At 39.7% G+C, this 19526-nt stretch overlaps 1 protein-coding gene across 8 annotated transcripts in view; it reads left to right on the top strand.

Moving 5' to 3' along the window:
• The window catches only part of chd9 (chromodomain helicase DNA binding protein 9), a 71938-nt gene that overhangs the window by 42795 nt on the left and 9617 nt on the right, over positions 1 to 19526 (top strand). For all 8 annotated transcript variants that reach the window (XM_030129551.1, XM_030129566.1, XM_030129558.1 and 5 more), the window contains 21 exons: positions 681 to 827; positions 1591 to 1659; positions 1939 to 1994; positions 2795 to 2912; positions 3169 to 3255; positions 3521 to 3658; positions 4585 to 4706; positions 6981 to 7224; positions 9211 to 9387; positions 9504 to 9647; positions 10365 to 10620; positions 11182 to 11392; positions 12378 to 12573; positions 12824 to 13006; positions 13954 to 14139; positions 14473 to 14583; positions 14918 to 15114; positions 15217 to 15416; positions 15557 to 15716; positions 18217 to 18306; positions 19232 to 19335. In XM_030129551.1, coding sequence (XP_029985411.1) covers positions 681 to 827; positions 1591 to 1659; positions 1939 to 1994; positions 2795 to 2912; positions 3169 to 3255; positions 3521 to 3658; positions 4585 to 4706; positions 6981 to 7224; positions 9211 to 9387; positions 9504 to 9647; positions 10365 to 10620; positions 11182 to 11392; positions 12378 to 12573; positions 12824 to 13006; positions 13954 to 14139; positions 14473 to 14583; positions 14918 to 15114; positions 15217 to 15416; positions 15557 to 15716; positions 18217 to 18306; positions 19232 to 19335 — 3196 coding nt within the window. The remainder of the gene's footprint in view (positions 1 to 680; positions 828 to 1590; positions 1660 to 1938; positions 1995 to 2794; positions 2913 to 3168; positions 3256 to 3520; positions 3659 to 4584; positions 4707 to 6980; positions 7225 to 9210; positions 9388 to 9503; positions 9648 to 10364; positions 10621 to 11181; positions 11393 to 12377; positions 12574 to 12823; positions 13007 to 13953; positions 14140 to 14472; positions 14584 to 14917; positions 15115 to 15216; positions 15417 to 15556; positions 15717 to 18216; positions 18307 to 19231; positions 19336 to 19526) is intronic.

Raw genomic sequence — 19526 nt, 5'->3', positions numbered from 1 at the left:
TTGTCTGAAGGAGCATCACAGCAAGAGCTACTTCGTTTGTCCCATCATCATCCTCATCGTTCTCTCTTTCGTGCCCTAATCTGGCTGTTAATTATGCTTGGTAAATGGTTTTAATTAAAACAGTCTGTTGATGACTCATTTAGGGTGATTCTGTACAAAAAGCCAACACAAAGTGGTCACCGGTAACAAGAAGGCGCCGCCGCCGCAGGGGTTGAGCCCCGTTGTTGTGGCATGTGGCAGGTTTGACTTAGCGGCTTCTGGTCAGCTTGGGTTTGAGGATGTGAGGGTATATCTCCATGGGGATGTTGTACTCCACACCTAATTAATTTTGGCTCAGTGGCATTTATTCCTAATTAACTACATATTATCATTAGGAGGGGCTCGTGTATTGATGCAGGATAGAGCTGCCCACGCGTTTGGTAATTAGAAAGGCTTGACAGGAAGGAAAAGAAAGAAGCTGAAAGTTTTCAGATCTGTTTTTGAAATCACGTTTGTTTTTTTTCATTTGTTTTTTTTTTCCTGAGTCTGTACTGTAGTGATACACAGCTCTGTGAGTAGTAGTGCTGGTTCTTAAGTTACATATTGATTCATATGTTGTTACATAGGGAAGGACAATATGAGCTTATAACATGTTGAATATTTTTGTAATGTTTTCCTCTCTCTTCTTCTTTCTTTTATAGAAGAGGCGATCTAATCGCCAGGTAAAGAGGAAGAAGTATGCTGAGGAACTGGAGGCCAGGTTGTCAGATGAGGAAGTCAAGGTTATCGTCAAAGCCAAGAAAACCAATGCTGCAGGGTCCAAGCAGCCTGCTGTTCAACTCTTTGTAGTAAGTGTTTCTAATATATTTAGTTTTAACTTGTATATATCCTGTATTTGTTAAAATGACATAATTATTATAGAATTATATAACTGAATAATCTCATCAAAGGTTTGCAATCTACGTACCCATGCAGAACAAAATGATAAAGATTCCCTATAAAGAACACGTATTGTAAAACAACAGGACTGTATGCAAAGCACAGTCTGTTCTTTTCACCACATTGTGATGTAGAAACCAGAGAACCCTGCAGTAAGCCTGTACAAAAGGGATAATACTTATTCAGTACCCATTTTTAATAATTCAGCTGCAGCAGTGGAGAAATTAGGAGAAATATTGTGACGAAAGCTCTAATAAAAACATTTTTATAGCAGTGTTAAGTCTCTAAAGAATCCACCCTGGTTTCTGTTGTCTAAATAAATCGTACCTTTTCATCTCCTTTGCACAAGTGGAGCCAGTATGGAACTAGCCAAGCTGGATTAAGCAAGATTTTTTTTTATTGGCAAGTCAGTGTTATTTATATCCAGTAATTTTATTGTACAAATCACCACACTTTGTCCCCAGACCCTCCGTCGACGAAAACCCACTAGCACTTTAGAGGGGAATGAAACCCCAAGACGAGCAGCAGCTTATGCAGATTCCAGTTTTAAGACATTATCGTGAAATGGGTGTGCATTCTCGGTATTAGAAGTGTGCTGAGACTCATGCAGAATCATGCTTTTTGAAGATTCAGAACTCCACATCAAGTATTTCATGTGCACTGTATTTGTAGGAGAATCCCAGTGAAGAGGATGCAGCAGTTGTTGACAAAATCATGTCCTCACATATCATCAAGAAGGAGGTAATGATTTTCTAACATTTTTTGCCACTTTGTAGGATTGTTAAGATGCAGTTGTCATAGAAGACAGCAAGTAAATATTCAATAAAGATGAAAAACAGACATTATCATAAAAAAAAACATTATATGTGTTTCTGTCATGAAATACACAAACTGGTATGTGTAGAGCTTAAATACTCAATAAATGCACATTTTTAGATATAAGTGTATATAAATGTAAAAATAATACATTTATTAGAGATGTTTCTGTGCTTAACATTTTCTTTCTTTTTAACTCTATAGGTTTCTCCAGGAGTGGTGGTTGAAGTGGAGGAGTTTTTTGTTAAGTATAAAAACTAGTAAGTTCATTGTTTTTCATTATAAAGGCTTTGCAAAAGAATATGAAATAAGAGATTTATTTTTGAACAAGTATCTGAAGCATAATTTTTACAGCATTCAGTATTACCATGTGTTATGATCGGAATTTGTAATGAATGGTGATTTGATTTTCTATTTTCACACTAAGATTTATGGGCCATAGCTTACTATCTCAGCCTCTCAGAGGCATATATTTACTACTGGCAGATAATTTGTCATCAGCCTCGGTAGCAATTATTACTTATTGTGTTTTTTCAAATAAAACCCAGTAGTCAATTAAAATCTGACTCCCCACTGATGGTCACAGGTGTGGTCAACACAAACGGATGAAGCCTCAAAACACAGGCCATGGATAAGCAAGGGTGGATAAACTGATTTAGATTAAATGAAACTACACTTCATCCACTCTGGGTGTATGTCTCTAACAGCAGCATCACAAGATTCACATGCTGTCTTTTGTAGGTCAAAAAGCTCCACTGCTTCAGATAAAAGCCTGTTACTTTGCATTTAACCCAAAAAGGCCCTTGTTATGATTTGTAGAAATACAGTATCACACTGATTGTGAAAACGTGGAAGATTGTTAATCATGCTTGTACATGTATGCAGATACGACTGAAAGAGATCAGTGACTACAGAAATAGCATCAGTAAATGCTCCTGTGACCACATCTGCAATCTGTGATCACACCTGCTGGTCTCAGCGGTTGCCCCATATGCTGTTCAGAAGGTGCTTTCAGGGTTTCTCACCCAGACCTGATATTGTGTGTTTGTGTGTGTGTCAGCTCTTACCTACACTGTGAGTGGGCCACAGAGCAGCAGCTGGTGAAGGACAAGAGGATTCAGCAGAAGATCAAACGCTTCAAGATGAAACAAGCACAGAGGGCGCTCTTCTTCGCAGATGTAAGGCTTTGTATCTTTGGACGCACATATGCTTTGTATAGTTTACATGCATCAAATATACCGTGTGTGGTTTTGTAATGTACTGTACGTGTGGTTTGTTTATGTGGGCATACACATGTGTGTGCATACATTTGAATATCTTTACTCACAAGCATCAATACCGTATCAACTGTGTCTCAGATTCCAGATGGTGAGTGGGCACTCACAATTATTCTGTCTTCTCTTTCGCTCTTATTTCTCTCTCTGTCTTTCTCAGATGGAAGAGGAGCCCTTTAACCCTGACTATGTAGAGGTAGACAGAGTGCTGGAGGTGTCTTATTGTGAGGACAAAGACACTGGAGAGGTAAGTGAACCTCTTTCATTTAGTAATCATATCTGTGGGAGGTATGTGTGTTTGTGCTGGCATGCCTGATTATGTTTTACTCCTTTACAGCGTTTTGTAGTTGCATTCCTTTCAGTACATTCTCCACTCCAGAGATGTCTTTGTATCTGAACAGTGCCCAAGGCCATCCTAATGGGCTTCCTCGCAGCCTTTGTTAATATTATAAAAGCAGTGCTTGGCCTTGCTCTCGTCTTTTCCAGTACTTATTCTCTTTCGCCTGCTGCAGGAGGTGGTGTATTACCTGGTGAAGTGGTGCTCCCTGCCTTACGAGGACAGCACCTGGGAGCTGAAGGACGATGTGGATCAGAACAAGATTGAGGAGTTTGAGCAGCTGCAGGCAGCCAAGCCAGACTCTCGCCGGGTGGTAAGTCATGCCCACCCACATTCCTCGCATATCACAGCATTTGCATTTTTCCTGTGACGCTCTTATATTGATTGCATTTGGTTTCTAACGCTGCTGGTGCAGGATAGAGACTTGCTTTATTTTCAAGTGCTGATAAGGGATGTCCTCTTCTAAAACAATTTTATTTTTGTAGTAGTTTATTATGGGGAGATTTGGTGAAAATGTGTGTTTTGGGGAGATTTGTATATTGAAATTAATGGGACTCATTAGCGAACATGAGAGTAAAAATAGATAAAGAAACACATAAAATAGAAATTAACATTTTAGGAAATAAATGCAAACAGCGGCTGCACATCGCCTCAAACACACTGAATGGTGTTTGATCTGGGGAAGGTGTTATTAATAAATATTAAACTATTATATTTATCATGCATTAATTTCATTTGTAACCAGTATTATCTGTAACATGCTAGGAAAGAAAGACATTTTTATGTTAAATGTTATAATTTGTATTACCGTGAATAGGCAAGATTTAATTTTACACATTTTTCAGATTTATATTCCATCTTTCTTCCCCCTTTTTGACCCATGTTACTGTTCACTGAAAACACCCATGTCATATACCAGTACTTTTAACTATAGCTCAGTCTAAACATAACAATTTGTTTTGCAGTTGTGGTAAATAAGCATGAAAGGTCAAGACTATAAACCCAATAAGTGACACCTTTCTTTTTTGTTAATACACACATCATACTGGCCAGAGATGATAACCTTCACTAGTTTATTCTCACTAGTTGTCATAACATGCTTGCTTACTTCATATTACAGTTGTTCAGTCTATTATCATATGCTGTTATTTATACAATATTTTACTCTGAAGAAATGTTTTGAGCCAAATGGTAAATTGACTTGCCATATAAACTCTAACAATAAAATTTGCCCCTTAGGAGCGGCCCCCAGCCAACCTGTGGAAGAAGAGGGAGCAGTCGAGGGAATACAGGAATGGCAACAGCCTCAGGGACTACCAGCTAGAGGGTGTTAACTGGCTCCTCTTCAACTGGTACAACAGGTCAGTCCCATACATGTGTACAGTTCTGTATTGTTGAGGTTTTCATGGATATGACACTGCTAAGTTGTGGTATGCCTGTTACATTTAATTGCTGCTGGTATTAATTAAACTGGAATCAAAAGTGTTATCAAAATATAATGCAATATATTCAAATAATGTGGTGGATATTTCTATCCAAACAGAATTATTACATGAATAAACTATTATGCACTGTGTATCGTTCCATTCCTTTTTCAAAAGGAGTGTTTCATAATGTGGATCTGCACTATATCAGGTGTTTGTTTCTTCCTTAATGTGGTGAATTGTAAACAGTGCAACTTGTGCAGCAGCATGGCTAACAGCTGTAGGCCAGGGGCGTGTGTCTTGAAGCAGTATTAAGGAGGTAGCGTAGTAACTTCTGATTTAACCCTTGTTTTTCAATATGACAAAAGAGTTTCACCTCTTACTGGGGCAAATGGTCATTGTTACTGACCCTGTAAACATAACCTGTAGGTTAAGTGTGAGATAGCAGGTGAAAATGGCTAAAAGCACCACCTTTTAATCGATCAGTTGGAGTTTTTTTAAACATGTTCTTTTGCTTTTCAGACTGTTACATAGTGCCAGGGTTGAAGCTTGAAGAATAAAGCTGCCATGGTTTCACAGTTCACAAGAGTACATTAATTTAACAGAATACAAAGTCATAATTGTATTCAGATTTACTCGTGCCAGCTTTCCTTCTGGCTTTGGCTGAAGCCACTGTGTTATTGTATTTTTATATCCCTCATATCTGCCCAAGATTATAGTTTGTTTTTATAAGAAATTTAGAGATCTTGACATGTCCATTTATGTGATTGGTCATCTGGTGCTAATTCCACTTTTTTATATGAATCAATAACACTGGTTCAACTGTGCAAGTTTATGGCCACCTTCGTGTGAATATTCAGTTTTATTGGGCTGTGTAACAGACAGAGATGCCAGACCCCTGGTTAGTTATGAAGCCAAATCTGGTGTCACTGATCGACTCGTGAGGATTTGACAAAGAATAACCAAGGAATCAAAAGCAGGAGAGAGGTAGTCAGACATATCTTCACACTTCACTGTGCCAGTCCTGTCGACACAGTTTATTTCAATCCATGAAATAGAAAAAATTGTACCTTTTTAATATATATTGTGTTTTATCTTTGAACATTTATTCTAAGAAACATTATAATTAAATTTGTGGGTTGTGATTGCCATTAAAATCAATGTAATAATATGATGTTTGTAGCCAGATCACCCACTCCTATTCTAGATGTCAGACAAAATGTAAAGTATCTAACTAAATATAAAATGTCAGTCACACCATGCTGATGTTGTGCTGCTCAAATTACCAGAGAGGCTTTAGAGATTCTAAGTTGTAGAAGTCCCTAAAAGAAGTCCCTTTTCTGTGTACTGGGGCTGCAGATAATGAATAATGAATAACTTTTCATGTTGTGTGTGTGTGTCGACCACTGTGTGATTTAGCTGTATTCACATTATTTGGTTTCGCCTGTGAGGAGAGTCAAATTTCCTGTCAAGGTGCATGCTGCTGCAACAACAATTGCTTTTCTTCGCCCACGATCACAAAGGAAGTGCTGCACAGTACATCTGGAGTACACAGTGTCAGTGTGCTTGCATTAACCCTGGGAATTGGCTTTGTGAGTTTGTGTATGCCTACGCAGAGAGATTCATCAAAAGTAGAGAGCTGCTTAAGAGGCCAATGGGACTATCTGCACATTGCAATTAGCATCAAGACATAATACCCCCACCCACTGGACAGCTGAATAAATGGTTTGCCAGAGTGCAGAGTATACCACGCAGCAGAGGCAGTTGTATTCACCATTATGTTGTATCTTAACGGTTTGGTCTATTATTACTGCTGATGATGTTGTTTTCCCTGTACAGTTTTCCTTTTTGTGGAATTTTTGTCTTTTCCCTTGTTTTGCCTTCTTCTTTGTCATTTCTTTGTCATCGCATTTTTAGTATCAGCTCACTTTTTTCTGCTTTAGCCATTACAAGAATTCCAAAACAGCAGACATGCTCACAAATGAGCATTGTGAAATGAATACACACCACTTAGTGAGATACAGACTGAATTTCTTATGCAGCAGCGTAGTGTTTCCTCACACATGCCAGATGCTGGACACCCGTGATGCATTGTCATACAATGCCGTTCTCTTTTCTTACTCACTCGGCCCTCCTTTCTATTTTTGCCTTGTTTCCACAACAACTCTCCCTCCTTCCTGTCCTCTAACCCTTGTTATATCCATCTGTCAGACGAAACTGCATCCTGGCAGATGAGATGGGCCTGGGAAAGACTATCCAGTCCATCACATTCCTTGAAGAGATCTACCGTGTGGGCATCAAGGGGCCATTCCTCATCATTGCCCCACTCTCCACGATTGCAAACTGGGAGCGGGAGTTCCGTACTTGGACCCACCTCAATGTCATTGTCTACCACGGAAGCATGGTCAGCAGGCAGATGCTTCAGCAGTATGAGATGTATTTCAGGGATGCACAGGTAAACATACATCAGCACAGAAATCCACAATGGTCCGTAGCATCTAAAGAAATTTGAGTATTAATTAGTCAAGTGTAAAAGTTCAACGTAAGACTCTGTTTATTTGATAATACAATATACCTCCCAGTAGATCTACATACAATATATAAATATTTGTGCAAACTACTCTTCAATGGAATAAAAATGTGCTTGGACTACATGAAGTCAGCTGCCCAGTTCATATTGTTGTATGTTTTAACAGAGAACACAACTGTCCCAAAACACCATCTGTGTGTTTTATCTCCACAGTATTTTTTATTTGAGCAGGGCAGAAACAGTCATGGACAAACAGCCAAGCATACAGCTTATCTTGTCAGTGTATTTAATACAAAGGTGTTATAGGGAGGCTTGTGAAACCTTTACTTATTAAAATATTTCTTCCTTGCACACAAACCAGCAGAAAGCACTTCACTTACCTGTAGTGCAGAAAGCAGTAATTCACTTTGATTAAAATAATCACAGTGTTTTTTGAGGAAAAGCAGCACTGTGTCAGCAACATGAAGTCCTGTGAGTAATCTAATGATATGTTTCAAAACAGGAGGCCTGCATACAATAGGAGTCGGATATTGAAAAACATGGCAGGACATGATTATCACAGGAAACACAAAACAGGGACTAACTGATGGAGCACACTCTCTTACCACATTGTTTTAGAAAAAATGTAAAAGGAAAATGGGCAATAATTGAAGGACGGTGAATGTACTATCAACCAAATGTTTCATCTGAAATCAAATCTGTTCCATTGCCAAGTGAACAGCATTGTAACAGACATTCACAAAATCGGTCTTATTTAACTTCATTGCTTACATCATTCAGACGTGTATAAAAAAAATCTGCAGGTGAGGCCTTACAATTTTCCAAGAAAAAAGTCTAATTTGAAATAAAGGAGCTGGAGCACATGAAGGCTAACACTAATTGAAATGTGAGATAGAATTTCTGAATATTTGGTTTATAGTAATCTCACAGCAAATAAGACAAGAAAGGCACATGGTGACTATATATAGGTTCGTAAGTAGGTAGTGAGTCTCAGGCAGAGGCTATCTGTGGCTGGCAGGCCATGTGATGTGTCACAACAGGCGGTTAGGAGCTCTTAGTAGGTGTAATGAAAGCAAGCAAGAGTCGAACACAGCAGAGCCGCCACGAGGCTGTCTCCCAGGCAGCCTGTGATGTCATAGCAGCCCCCAAGGGGAAGTCTCTGTCAGCACCGCTCAGGCATATCAGAGGGAGAGGCTGCACTACGCTGGTTTGTTGGCTGGCTGGCTGTGGGAGGGGATTACTACATATCTGCATATCCCTCAAGGACTGTTGTCAAGACAATAAAGACAAATGGGGAGGCGGGGGAAGTAAAGCATCCCCAGACAGACAGACAAATAAACAAATAAACAAACAGCATAAAGACCCACTAGTGGGTGCACGTTACATGACGGTTATACTAGATTGATTTCCTACCTAGAGATGTGTTGACTTCACAATGAAATTGAAAATTGAAGCAATCAGTGTGTTTGTTGTCATCATTATCAAGTTTCAGATTGATAGGTGTCTAATGTTAATAGATATGAGGCAGACTGTCAGTGATGATAATTACAGATGTTGTGTTCTCTGCACATTTGATGTGAGAACACATGAATATCATTTTCTCAGTAAACAGTTTCTTTCAGTCAGTCATCTTCTGAACCTCTCTACCCTTGAGAGGGTTGTGGGGATGCTGGAGCCGATCCCAGCTACCTCTGGGTGAAGGCCGGGACAGTTCATTTCAAAGAGCCACGTTTGACACTATATAGAAATGATCCCACAAAAAATTTACAGCTAAGCATTTGAAATTTCACTTACTTTTGCCAGTAAAGTAACATTTTTTTGCATACTATCACAAAAAGTGTGTATTTATTTTATACGTGTTTTCTGAAACAGTGCTGCATTGCCTTACATTTGTCCCTGTTTTTTCTCAAGGGTCGTGTGATCCGAGGTGCCTACAGGTTTCAGGCTGTTATTACCACGTTTGAGATGATTCTTGGTGGCTGTCCTGAGCTCAATGCCATAGAGTGGCGCTGTGTTATCATTGACGAGGCTCACCGTCTCAAGAACAAGAACTGCAAGCTGCTAGAAGGCTTCAAGCTCATGAGCCTGGTAAATAAAGAATCCTCTCAGAAGGAGAGATGAGGATAAAACTCAGGTCCGATATACTGCATTAAGTGGTATAAATGAGTTTATATTGTAACATTGTCTTGTCACACCTCTTTCAGGAGCACAAAGTCCTGCTGACAGGCACTCCTCTTCAGAACACAGTGGAGGAGCTCTTCAGCCTGCTCCATTTCCTGGAACCGGCCCGTTTCCCTTCAGAAAACACCTTCATGCAGGAATTTGGAGACCTCAAGACTGAAGAGCAGGTGAGCGGAGGACTCACATTCTTTGGAAATATGCACTGAATGTGTCAGAGAAAACATAAAGAGCATCTAAATAAATATCTACAGAGATAAAATAAGATTTATATAATTTAAGTTGGCATGTGTGACAACAATGCTTAGTACTGTCTAAGTGTTATGTGTTTTATTCGGTGCGTGCACTCTATAAAATAAAAAGGAAAATTGTTATATTTTTCTCAACCTCCACAACACTGGTGAAGCTCAGATATAAACATCCTACTGGTACAGATGGAACCCATGAAGTGGGACTTTTTCTAACTAGGCCATGGTGACATTGGTACACACTCTCACACTCGCATTCACTATCAACATATGGAGGATAATGATAACAGATAATGAGGTATTATGCTGCTAATTGTTGAACTACATATCGACAGTGCTTACAGGAAAGGTATTCTTTACTCTTCTTTGTGCATATTGTTGTCAGAGAAAGGGTTTAGATTGTAATATTAGATTTTTTTTTTTTAATTTACACACAACATAGGTGTCAAATTACTACTAATAGTGTTTGGGTACAGCTGTTCTACTGCTGTAGCTCTACTAGTAACCAGGATGTGATGCTTTACCAGGAACTCATGAGTGGTACTTTTAGAATTTCAGTTTCCCGAGAAGGTGTTAAAAAAAAAACCCAGAATGCTATGCCTGTATTTCTAACACTCTTGTCATTTCTGTGGCCTACAGGTACAGAAGCTTCAGGGTATCCTCAAACCCATGATGCTGCGTCGGTTGAAGGAGGATGTGGAAAAGAAGCTGGCTCCTAAAGAGGAAACCATCATCGAAGTTGAGCTCACTAACATTCAGAAGAAGTACTACCGCGCCATCCTGGAGAAGAATTTCTCTTTCTTAGCTAAAGGTGCAGGTCAGGCAAATATGCCCAATCTGGTCAACACCATGATGGAGCTGAGAAAGTGCTGCAACCACCCCTACCTCATAAAAGGTAAGATGGTATTAAACAAATGGGAGTTTGAAAGTTATCTTATCAGAAGATGTAGAGGCAGCTTCTTTGGACACTTTGTGGCCTTGGTTTAAGAGCTCTTAGTGCTCACTACACTATAATGATTCATTTGTTACATCAAATACCATGTACTGAAAAAGTCTGAACATATTCTGCATAGAGAGTTGTCCTACTGTTTTACCTTTGTTCCCTTTTTATTTTTGGCCATACCACCAGAATTAAATCTGCAGGGTACTTCTCAAGTAATAATGACAATAGATGCAATCTTTGTTGACAGGCTTGAGAAAAATAGTCCTTGGATAGCCCTAGAAATGGTTGTAGTTTAATGCTAAAAGTAAGATCAATGTGAACCACTGCCTGTTAGACTCGGACTGCTGCTTCTACTGGCATTGCAGTGTATTGGGTCTTATTATTAATGCATTTATGATAAGAAGGAAATTGTATAAGCGTAAAAAGTGCTCCACTAGGTGAAATATTGGTCTTGTAGGAAGAATATGTGAAACTTCACTTTTTGCTGATGTCTCATTTTCTTTGCTTCATCAGGGGCAGAAGAGAAGATCCTCGAGGACTTCAGGGAGGTCCACAGCCCCACTGCCATCGATTTTCACCTGCAGGCAATGGTGCAGTCTGCTGGGAAGCTTGTCCTTATTGACAAACTGCTGCCTAAGATGAAGGCAGGAGGGCACAAGGTGCTCATCTTTTCTCAAATGGTGCGCTGCCTGGACATCTTGGAAGACTACCTCATTCAGAGAAGGTAATGATGATGGATGGTGAAGAATTTGTTGGTCATTTCATGCAATTAGGGTTTGCCATAGAGGTGTACCTGTCATGTCATACATGTTAATTTAATGTCACTTTATTCCACAGCTGTGAAGTTACCTCTGTATAAAACAGTGCAGTGGTCCTGTCAGATTATAAACATGATCGCTCATGATTGGTTTGTGTGGTGTCTTGGGGACATAAATCTGTTTACACAGTTTAGCTGGAGGCATGTTGTGGTTAGATTTGGTATCCACGAAATAAAGGTCAGTGTAACTGAAGCACAACATGTGTAGCTGTGTTTTTATGTGGATAAATGTTAAATTTACGCTGGGTAATTAAATTACATCTGAGATCAATCTGAGTATGATGACTTAGTTGTTGATTCACTTTTTTGGGGTTTTTTTTTTTCTGCTTTTTTGGGCTGTCATCTCTTTGCCTGTCTTATGTCTTCAGTTCTGCCAGTCGACTTTTCTTCTGGCTTTCCACCAGCAGCTGGAGCAAACCTTAAACTATTGTAAACTTGTGAGGTAGTGCAGAGCATAGAGCACAGACCTCAGACAGAGTTCAACAGCAGGTTACAGAAGCCCTCAGGGCTCCACAACATTAGACAGGCTGGAGTTTGTGTGAGGTTTCTACTGACTGGAAGTGGCTTTCCCCAGGGAGGGCCAGGGGTCAGACTGTGGGAAGGGGTGGGAATGAACAGAGGGATGAAAGAACATAACCCATTCTTAAAGTAACAGTTTGATCGTTAAAGATGTACTTTTTAAAGCTGTAATGAGAGGGAAAAATAAGTTTTTGTCTGGTCCAGTAAATATGTCTGTATTTATTAGTTATCAGAAAGTTGTTTTACTGAATCAAGTTCTTTGTGTAAACCACAAATACAGGCCAATGCATTGTTTTTAAAACACATATCTTGAAGTACTGTTTATTGCTGAATTAATGTAATGATCACTGTGGATCATTCTTGTGTGCTGCAGGTACTTGTATGAGCGGATAGATGGACGCGTTCGTGGAAATCTGCGACAGGCTGCTATTGACCGCTTTAGTAAGCCTGACTCGGACCGCTTCGTTTTCCTTTTGTGTACGCGGGCCGGTGGCCTGGGAATCAACCTCACAGCAGCAGACACCTGCATCATCTTTGATTCTGACTGGAACCCACAGAATGACCTGCAGGTAGAGCAAAACACTCAGTTTACATACTACTGGGATATGCAATGTTAGATTTTGACAGACATTCAGCACACTAATAAGTAGTGTCCTGACTGCCATCTGCTCATATGAACACTTGCCAACAAGACTGACCACCAGGGCATCTTCTTTATAGTTTCATTTTGTACTCATAGAAATACATTATTCATAACTCAAAATTAAATTTTCCTAGTTTTGTTTAATCTATTTACTGAGGATCCTCTGCTTTCCACAGGCCCAGGCTCGCTGCCATCGGATCGGTCAGAACAAGGCAGTGAAGGTGTACCGTCTCATCACCAGGAACTCTTATGAACGAGAAATGTTTGATCGTGCCAGCCTCAAGCTGGGCTTGGACAAAGCAGTGTTACAGAGCATGAGTGGTCGAGATAACAGCCTGGGAGGAGGCACCGGGGGAGGGGTGAGTTTGAGAATCATCCAAATGTTCTGGAATAGAAATGACAAATAATGTCATTAAATAATTGAAATCATTTTTATTCAGATTTCAAAGAGGTGTTTGTTTGATGACAGTACTGACAATGAATGAAATCCATTTCATGAATTGACTTTTTCTGAACATTATATTAATTGAAAGATTCCATTGTTCAAACTATTACACAAATGAGCAGCAGAAAATGTCATTATAGCACTGTGATGATCATAGTCCTTTTTCATACAATTATTGCTTCACTTTCTCTAACCTCTGAGATCATACCTTCTGCGTTGTAAAAGAAATACTTTTTTAATGCACTGCTTTCTGCCAACACACCATATTATAAGAAAACAAGGATAATACTTTTACATGTTTTTCAGATTAGAGTCATGAAAACATTTTGTTTTGATCATTTTTAATATCAGTTTGGTATTAAACTGAAATATGTTAACACTTTTATCAGATGACATCAGTCCTGAATAACATCATGGAAACACAGTAACATATGGCGGACAAGAAGAAGAAGAGATGCCAAGCAAAGAGAAAGAACTGTTCACAAATCCTAAAACTTGGAGCTCACTCTTTAAATTTATGCTTGAAGTGTAACCGATCCTATTAGGGTCTAATCTCTTTGTGAGGGAGTTTGTCAACAGTGTTTGAAGTGTGTAGGTGGAGGCTGAGCTGTAGTCATCTGAGACTTGTCTAAACTATAAGGGGGTTGAGATATTAGCAGGTCCCCACATCTGGCCTGACTGAACACATCTGGGTTATATACAAACCTGCAGAATATTTTGAAGGTTGTAGGTTATGTTTGCTCAGATCTTGCATCTAGTTCTGCACTGTATGTGCCTTAGATCATTTTTACAATCTGTTTGTTCAGATTTATTTGATGGGCATAGTTTCTTTGTCCTAAATCCTTTCTTCTTGTGTCCAAGGCGGCGCAGCAGCAGCTTTCTAAGAAGGAGATTGAGGATCTTTTGCGGCGTGGTGCTTATGGGGCCATTATGGATGAGGAGGATGAAGGGGCCAAATTCTGTGAGGAGGACATTGACCAGATTCTCCAGCGCAGGACAAAGACCATAACCATAGAGTCTGAGGGACGAGGATCTACCTTTGCTAAGGTGGATAAAACATTAAGATTTTAAACAAATACACACATAACAGCTTTTGTTTAAAGGAATTATGCATGCTCTTGGAAACCAGAGCATTAAAACATAAGAAAAGCATAGGTCCTAAGTGAATATTTTAATTTGACTAACCCTTTTGCCCTTTTCACTTTTTGCCACAAAATCTATCCATATCAGTTCTTGCAGACTTGTGTTTTGTGACACTTGTTTTTTGCAGGTCACTAGCTCCCCTGATCACTGACCAGGAGCTGCTCAGAAATACAGGCACTCACAGTGGCAAATGTGATTACGATGTGATATGATTATGATGTTCATGTCTGTTTTCAGGCCAGTTTTGTGGCGTCCGGAAACCGCACAGACATTTCTCTGGATGACCCCAACTTTTGGGACAAGTGGGCCAAAAAGGCTGATATCGATATGGATATGGTCAACGGCAGAGTATGTATCCAAGTATAATAATTTATTTAGATAAAGTTAAATCAAATATTACTGATAATGAACCACGAATAAAAAACATTCTGCCTTTGAAAATGTCTTAGTGACAAAAATAGCAGATACAAAGTTACTGTCAAGTCCTCATAATTTTAAAAAAATACAGGATCAGTTGTACATTAGTCAATCAATTGCTAAGTTTAGTTTCACTCATACAAAGCCTTCTGTCAATGTTGAACTATCTCTGGAACTAGATTGGCGCTGTAGCTCTACAGCAGGTCTTTAATGTGTACTGAAGGTCTTTGCTGAAATGTTGTTTTGCCTTTTTTGATCTTTACAGAACAGTTTAGTGATAGACACTCCTCGTGTCAGGAAACAAACAAGGCCATTCAGTGCAACCAAGGATGAGTTGGCAGAGCTTTCAGAGGGCGAAAGTGAGGGTGATGAAACCAAACCTAAGCTAAGGCGCAATGACCGTCTCAACAGTTACGGACGCACTGAGTGCTTTAGAGTGGAGAAGAACCTGCTTGTTTATGGGTACACTTTTTAAAAATGTCTTAATAAATCATTAAAATGAACAGCAAAAGGCTCTTTCACCTTTGGCCCAGTTTTCTTAACCTTTCTTGTGTGTTTATGCAGGTGGGGTCGTTGGAAGGATATTCTGAATCATGGTCGTTTTAAGAAGCAGCTGACAGAGTGGGATGTGGAGTCGATCTGCAGGGCCCTCCTGGCCTACTGTCTGGTCCATTACCGTGGAGACGACAAGATCAAAAGCTTCATGTGGGACCTTATAGCCCCTACTGAGGATGGCCAGACCAAGGAACTGCAGAATCATCTAGGTGAGAGTCAGGACTTTGAGGCTATCATTAAACAAATCTTTATGCAACACATTCTGACATCTGTATGTCATCGTCAAAAGCATGTTGTGCTATTGATTTGCTCTGCTGCACCTTTAACTTCTGAACTGTTCTTCCAAAAGGTTTGTCCGCTCCAGTCCCACGGGGCAGAAAGGGCAAGAAAATGAAAACCCAGTCCAGCAGTTTTGACATCCACAAGGCAGAATGGCTTAGGAAACACAACCCTGAGCACATGCTTCAAGATGATGGCTACAAGAAACACCTCAAACATCACTGCAACAAGTAGGTGTTTCCTTATGTCATTATTACACAGCACTTGTAAGTTAGCCCTTAGCATTTCCAAATGTATCCTTCAATTGTCCACTTAAGATGTTTTTTCAGTGTTTATATTACTGATGCATATCATTGTACACACCATATGATTTGTTAAAACGTATACTCCTGTGTTGTTGTGTTCATTCTGGATGCGGTCATTATTTTCCTTTAGTGCAGTGTGTTGTGTTTATATTTAATAAAATGAAGCGTTAAGTGTGTAAAATTACAATTAGCGTGTGGCTCAGATTTTAAGCAACAATAATTATGAGGGACTGAACATCTACTGGAGCCATCAGCTCACTCACTGATTTATTCAACGGATGTGCATCACATTTAGACCAGCTGACTGATATGAAGCTTAATGAGACTTCAGCACAGCTAATGGCCATCATAGATCTCTCTTATTTACAGACAGGGAGGAAAAGATAGCCGCTGCCATTGTGATATAAAGCCAAATAGATGGCTGCTTCTTTTTAAAACGAGGGCTTGTGTCCATAGGGCTTTGGACATAGAGCATTGCAAGCTTCCATGGAAAGTTCCCCATTGTTTTCTTGTCCAGTAGTGCTGAATCCAGGGATTGTCTGATATGTGACATAGCGGGCAAATGGGGACGCACTGCCAGAAGGCTTTGCTGACTCCTGTGTTTTCAATGCGAGGAAGTGGAATGTGACTGGTGGAGAGTGGGGCATGCACTGGCCTCCTTAACAAGACCCTAAATGTAGGACAGAGCTTCTACATAGGGCTAAAAACAATAGGGAGCAGTGAGAATTGTTCAGATTGTCTTAAAAAGCCTGAGTGACATAAAGAGGGTCCAAAAATCTGCTCAACCTGGATCATTATGTTGTGAATTTCTGGTTCCTTCGGCAGTCTCAAACATCAATACTACTTTTACTTTGTGCAGGATTTTTGAAAAATCACATTAACTCACAGTGTTTGGGTTTTGAGTCAGGATGAGCATCTGGGTTTTCACAGTGTGTTCTGGTTTTTGCTTGCCAATCATTTCATGCATACTTGGCTTATCTTTCTTTTGAAATGATGACTGTGCTGAGATCCTCCGCAACCTTTCTGAGTGAACCGCATCACACATACACACACGCAGACACTAACAAAGGCTTGGAAAGAGAGTGATGAAGGGCTGTGCTGACAGGCAGAGGAAGCAGCAGCTGCTCCTGGGCGGGTCCAGTCACACAGGAGGATTTGGGTGGAGGACGAGGGGGGAGGAAGTTCAGGACTTTGATTTACCACAGCTACAAGTCTTGACTGGTTGCTACAGATGTCCATCACTCCTGCAGACAGACCTGGGAGCTTTGCAATTTTTCCTGGTCTTGTCATTGAATCCAAGGTGGACTTGGAGCTCATTTATATCAATATGTAGCTGAGTTAGTGTACGAATGATGGAATGCCTGGTATGCTATATTTCAGAGCAACAGTCCCTGCTCTCAGTCGACTGAATGCTGGACAAAGATTAACTGAGTGTACTCGGAAAAAACAAAAATATTTCATATGGTTTTTAAAAAGCCATTTGGTGTTATGTTTTAACTAAGCATTTTCAGCATTTTACATAAAAAAACCTACAGATGTCAATTTGGATAAAGGTCTGACGCCTAATATTCACCACTGATTTGAAAATGGCAGCTGAAAGGTATCCTCTGAGATGTAGCTGTTCTGTAAACGGTAAACACAACTACTCCGTGGAGAATTTAGCTTTCATGCCAAAAACCTCTCTGCCGCATTTTTCCAACAGCAGGCATTACATGATGGAATGAAAAATCACATTATGTTTATACAAAATGATTACACACAAAGCTCCTCTACATTAAGCAAAATCTCAAGGCATACCAGACGTTTGAGTGTGGCACACCAGCGCACCACAGTTCCCACCACTCCGCTGTCTGTGCTCAAAGCCTGCTGGCTATGATGTGTGATCATGCATCACAGAGCTAATGTCTCCCCTGTGAGTCAGCCTCTCTCTACCTTGTCAGCCTTGACTTCCCAGCCTTCATTCTGCTGCCAGAACACGACCACATTATGAGAGAAGAGAGACTTCTGTCTGTTCATTCAGTCCTCAGAGCCTGGCTATGTAGCTGCTCATGAGATAATGTCTGCTTCAGTGATACAGAAATGTACAGAGCTAATTGATCAAACGTAGCATTTATCCTGACGCTGTAATGTAATCATTCAGATGCACAAGTAATGAAATAAATACATCCTTGAAATCACTCGTGTATGATGTTGAAACAAGTACAATATACAGTTACATGCTGTTCAGTTGCATGTATGATCACAGCGTGTCGCTCATTTCATTTGTGTGCTTTGTGTTTTAACAAATTGCTGTGTGTTCTGAGAATGTGTGGGTGTGTGTGTGGGGGTGTGTGTGTGTGTGTGTGCACGCATGTGTCAGTTCTGCTCGCTCAGCGTTTGTGTGTGGTCGGGGCTTTGTTGTGACGACTAGGTTTTCTCTTTGCAGGGTGTTGCTCAGGGTCAGAATGCTCTACTACCTGAAACAAGAGGTGATAGGAAGCCAGGCCCAGAAGGTACTAGACGGCATAGACTGCAGGTGAGCTGAACTTTGACCTCCTCGATTGTTACAGTATCTTGCATCCTCTTTCTCCTTTAAGCTTCAGGGTTGATGCTATTTTTCTGCATCCATTTGTCATTCTTAAAAATAAAGTTAATATATTTAGACATCTCTTAGAGTATAGTTGTGCTTGTCACTTCTTCTAAGTAGAGAGAGTCTAACAGGCTCAGTTGTAGAATTCCTGAACAGCACAAGAAATGGATTTTTTCCCATTTTATTTTTTTTATTAAATATACCAATAATGTTTGTTTGATTTCTATCCTATTAGTAGTTCTATAGAAAACAGAGCTACAAGCCAAACTGAAGTTGATTTGCAACTATAGTTGGAAAGGAAATTTTTATTATATCTCAAAAACCAACCCTCTCCAATTGTCTTTTTATATCAGGTAAATGTGAAAGTGGTGTGGTCTCTTGTATATGGCATCAACCTGTTGAACAAAGAAACAGCTGATTGGTCAAATAAATAAGAAAATGGCAGAGCTCCACCTGCTGGTGGAAAAAAATTATTGTTTTTTCAACACAACTGTTCATTATGAAAACACTGTCGAAAATTACACATGGTTCTGTTTTCACAATTCTTCTTTTGTTAATTTACAAGAAAAGACATGTTGGTATGTTGAATCCTTGGCTTCCAGAACTGCTTGAAGCTTGAATATTAATGATTAATTAATACAGAAATGGGATCGGATCAGAAGAAAGGGTTGCTTCTTAAAATGTAATGTCATTAGGATATTCCAGATAAAGTCTTTCATAAATAATAGAATAATTAAAATCATCAGACCTCAAGAAAACATTTTTGTTCATTTGCATAGATTTACTTCACTGCCTCTCTCACCATGATGCTCAAATATCCGTCTGTCGAAGTTCCCCGCATAATCTCTGCCTGACTCTGTCTCTTCTATAGCGAGATAAAGATCTGGGTGCCAGAGCCTGACCATTCAGAGCTGCCAGCTTTGTGGTGGGATGTCATCTCTGACAAGTGTCTGCTGCTGGGAGTCTACAAGCACGGTACATAATCTCATATCTTACTGTGGTCGAATGGTTTATGTAAAATAGAAATAAAAGAAATTTGCCTCAAATGTTGTGATCATTTTACAAGCAGAATGCATCAATATCCAAAATGTTTATAATACTGACTTTTTGTTGACAAGTAAAGGGTTAATAAAACCTTTTTATCAATATAGAGAGACTGTGAGAAA

This window comes from Sphaeramia orbicularis, chromosome 3 (genome assembly GCF_902148855.1).
Source record: "Sphaeramia orbicularis chromosome 3, fSphaOr1.1, whole genome shotgun sequence".
In the NCBI taxonomy this organism is placed as follows: domain Eukaryota; kingdom Metazoa; phylum Chordata; class Actinopteri; order Kurtiformes; family Apogonidae; genus Sphaeramia; species Sphaeramia orbicularis.
This window is presented reverse-complemented; position numbering and strand designations above follow the sequence as displayed.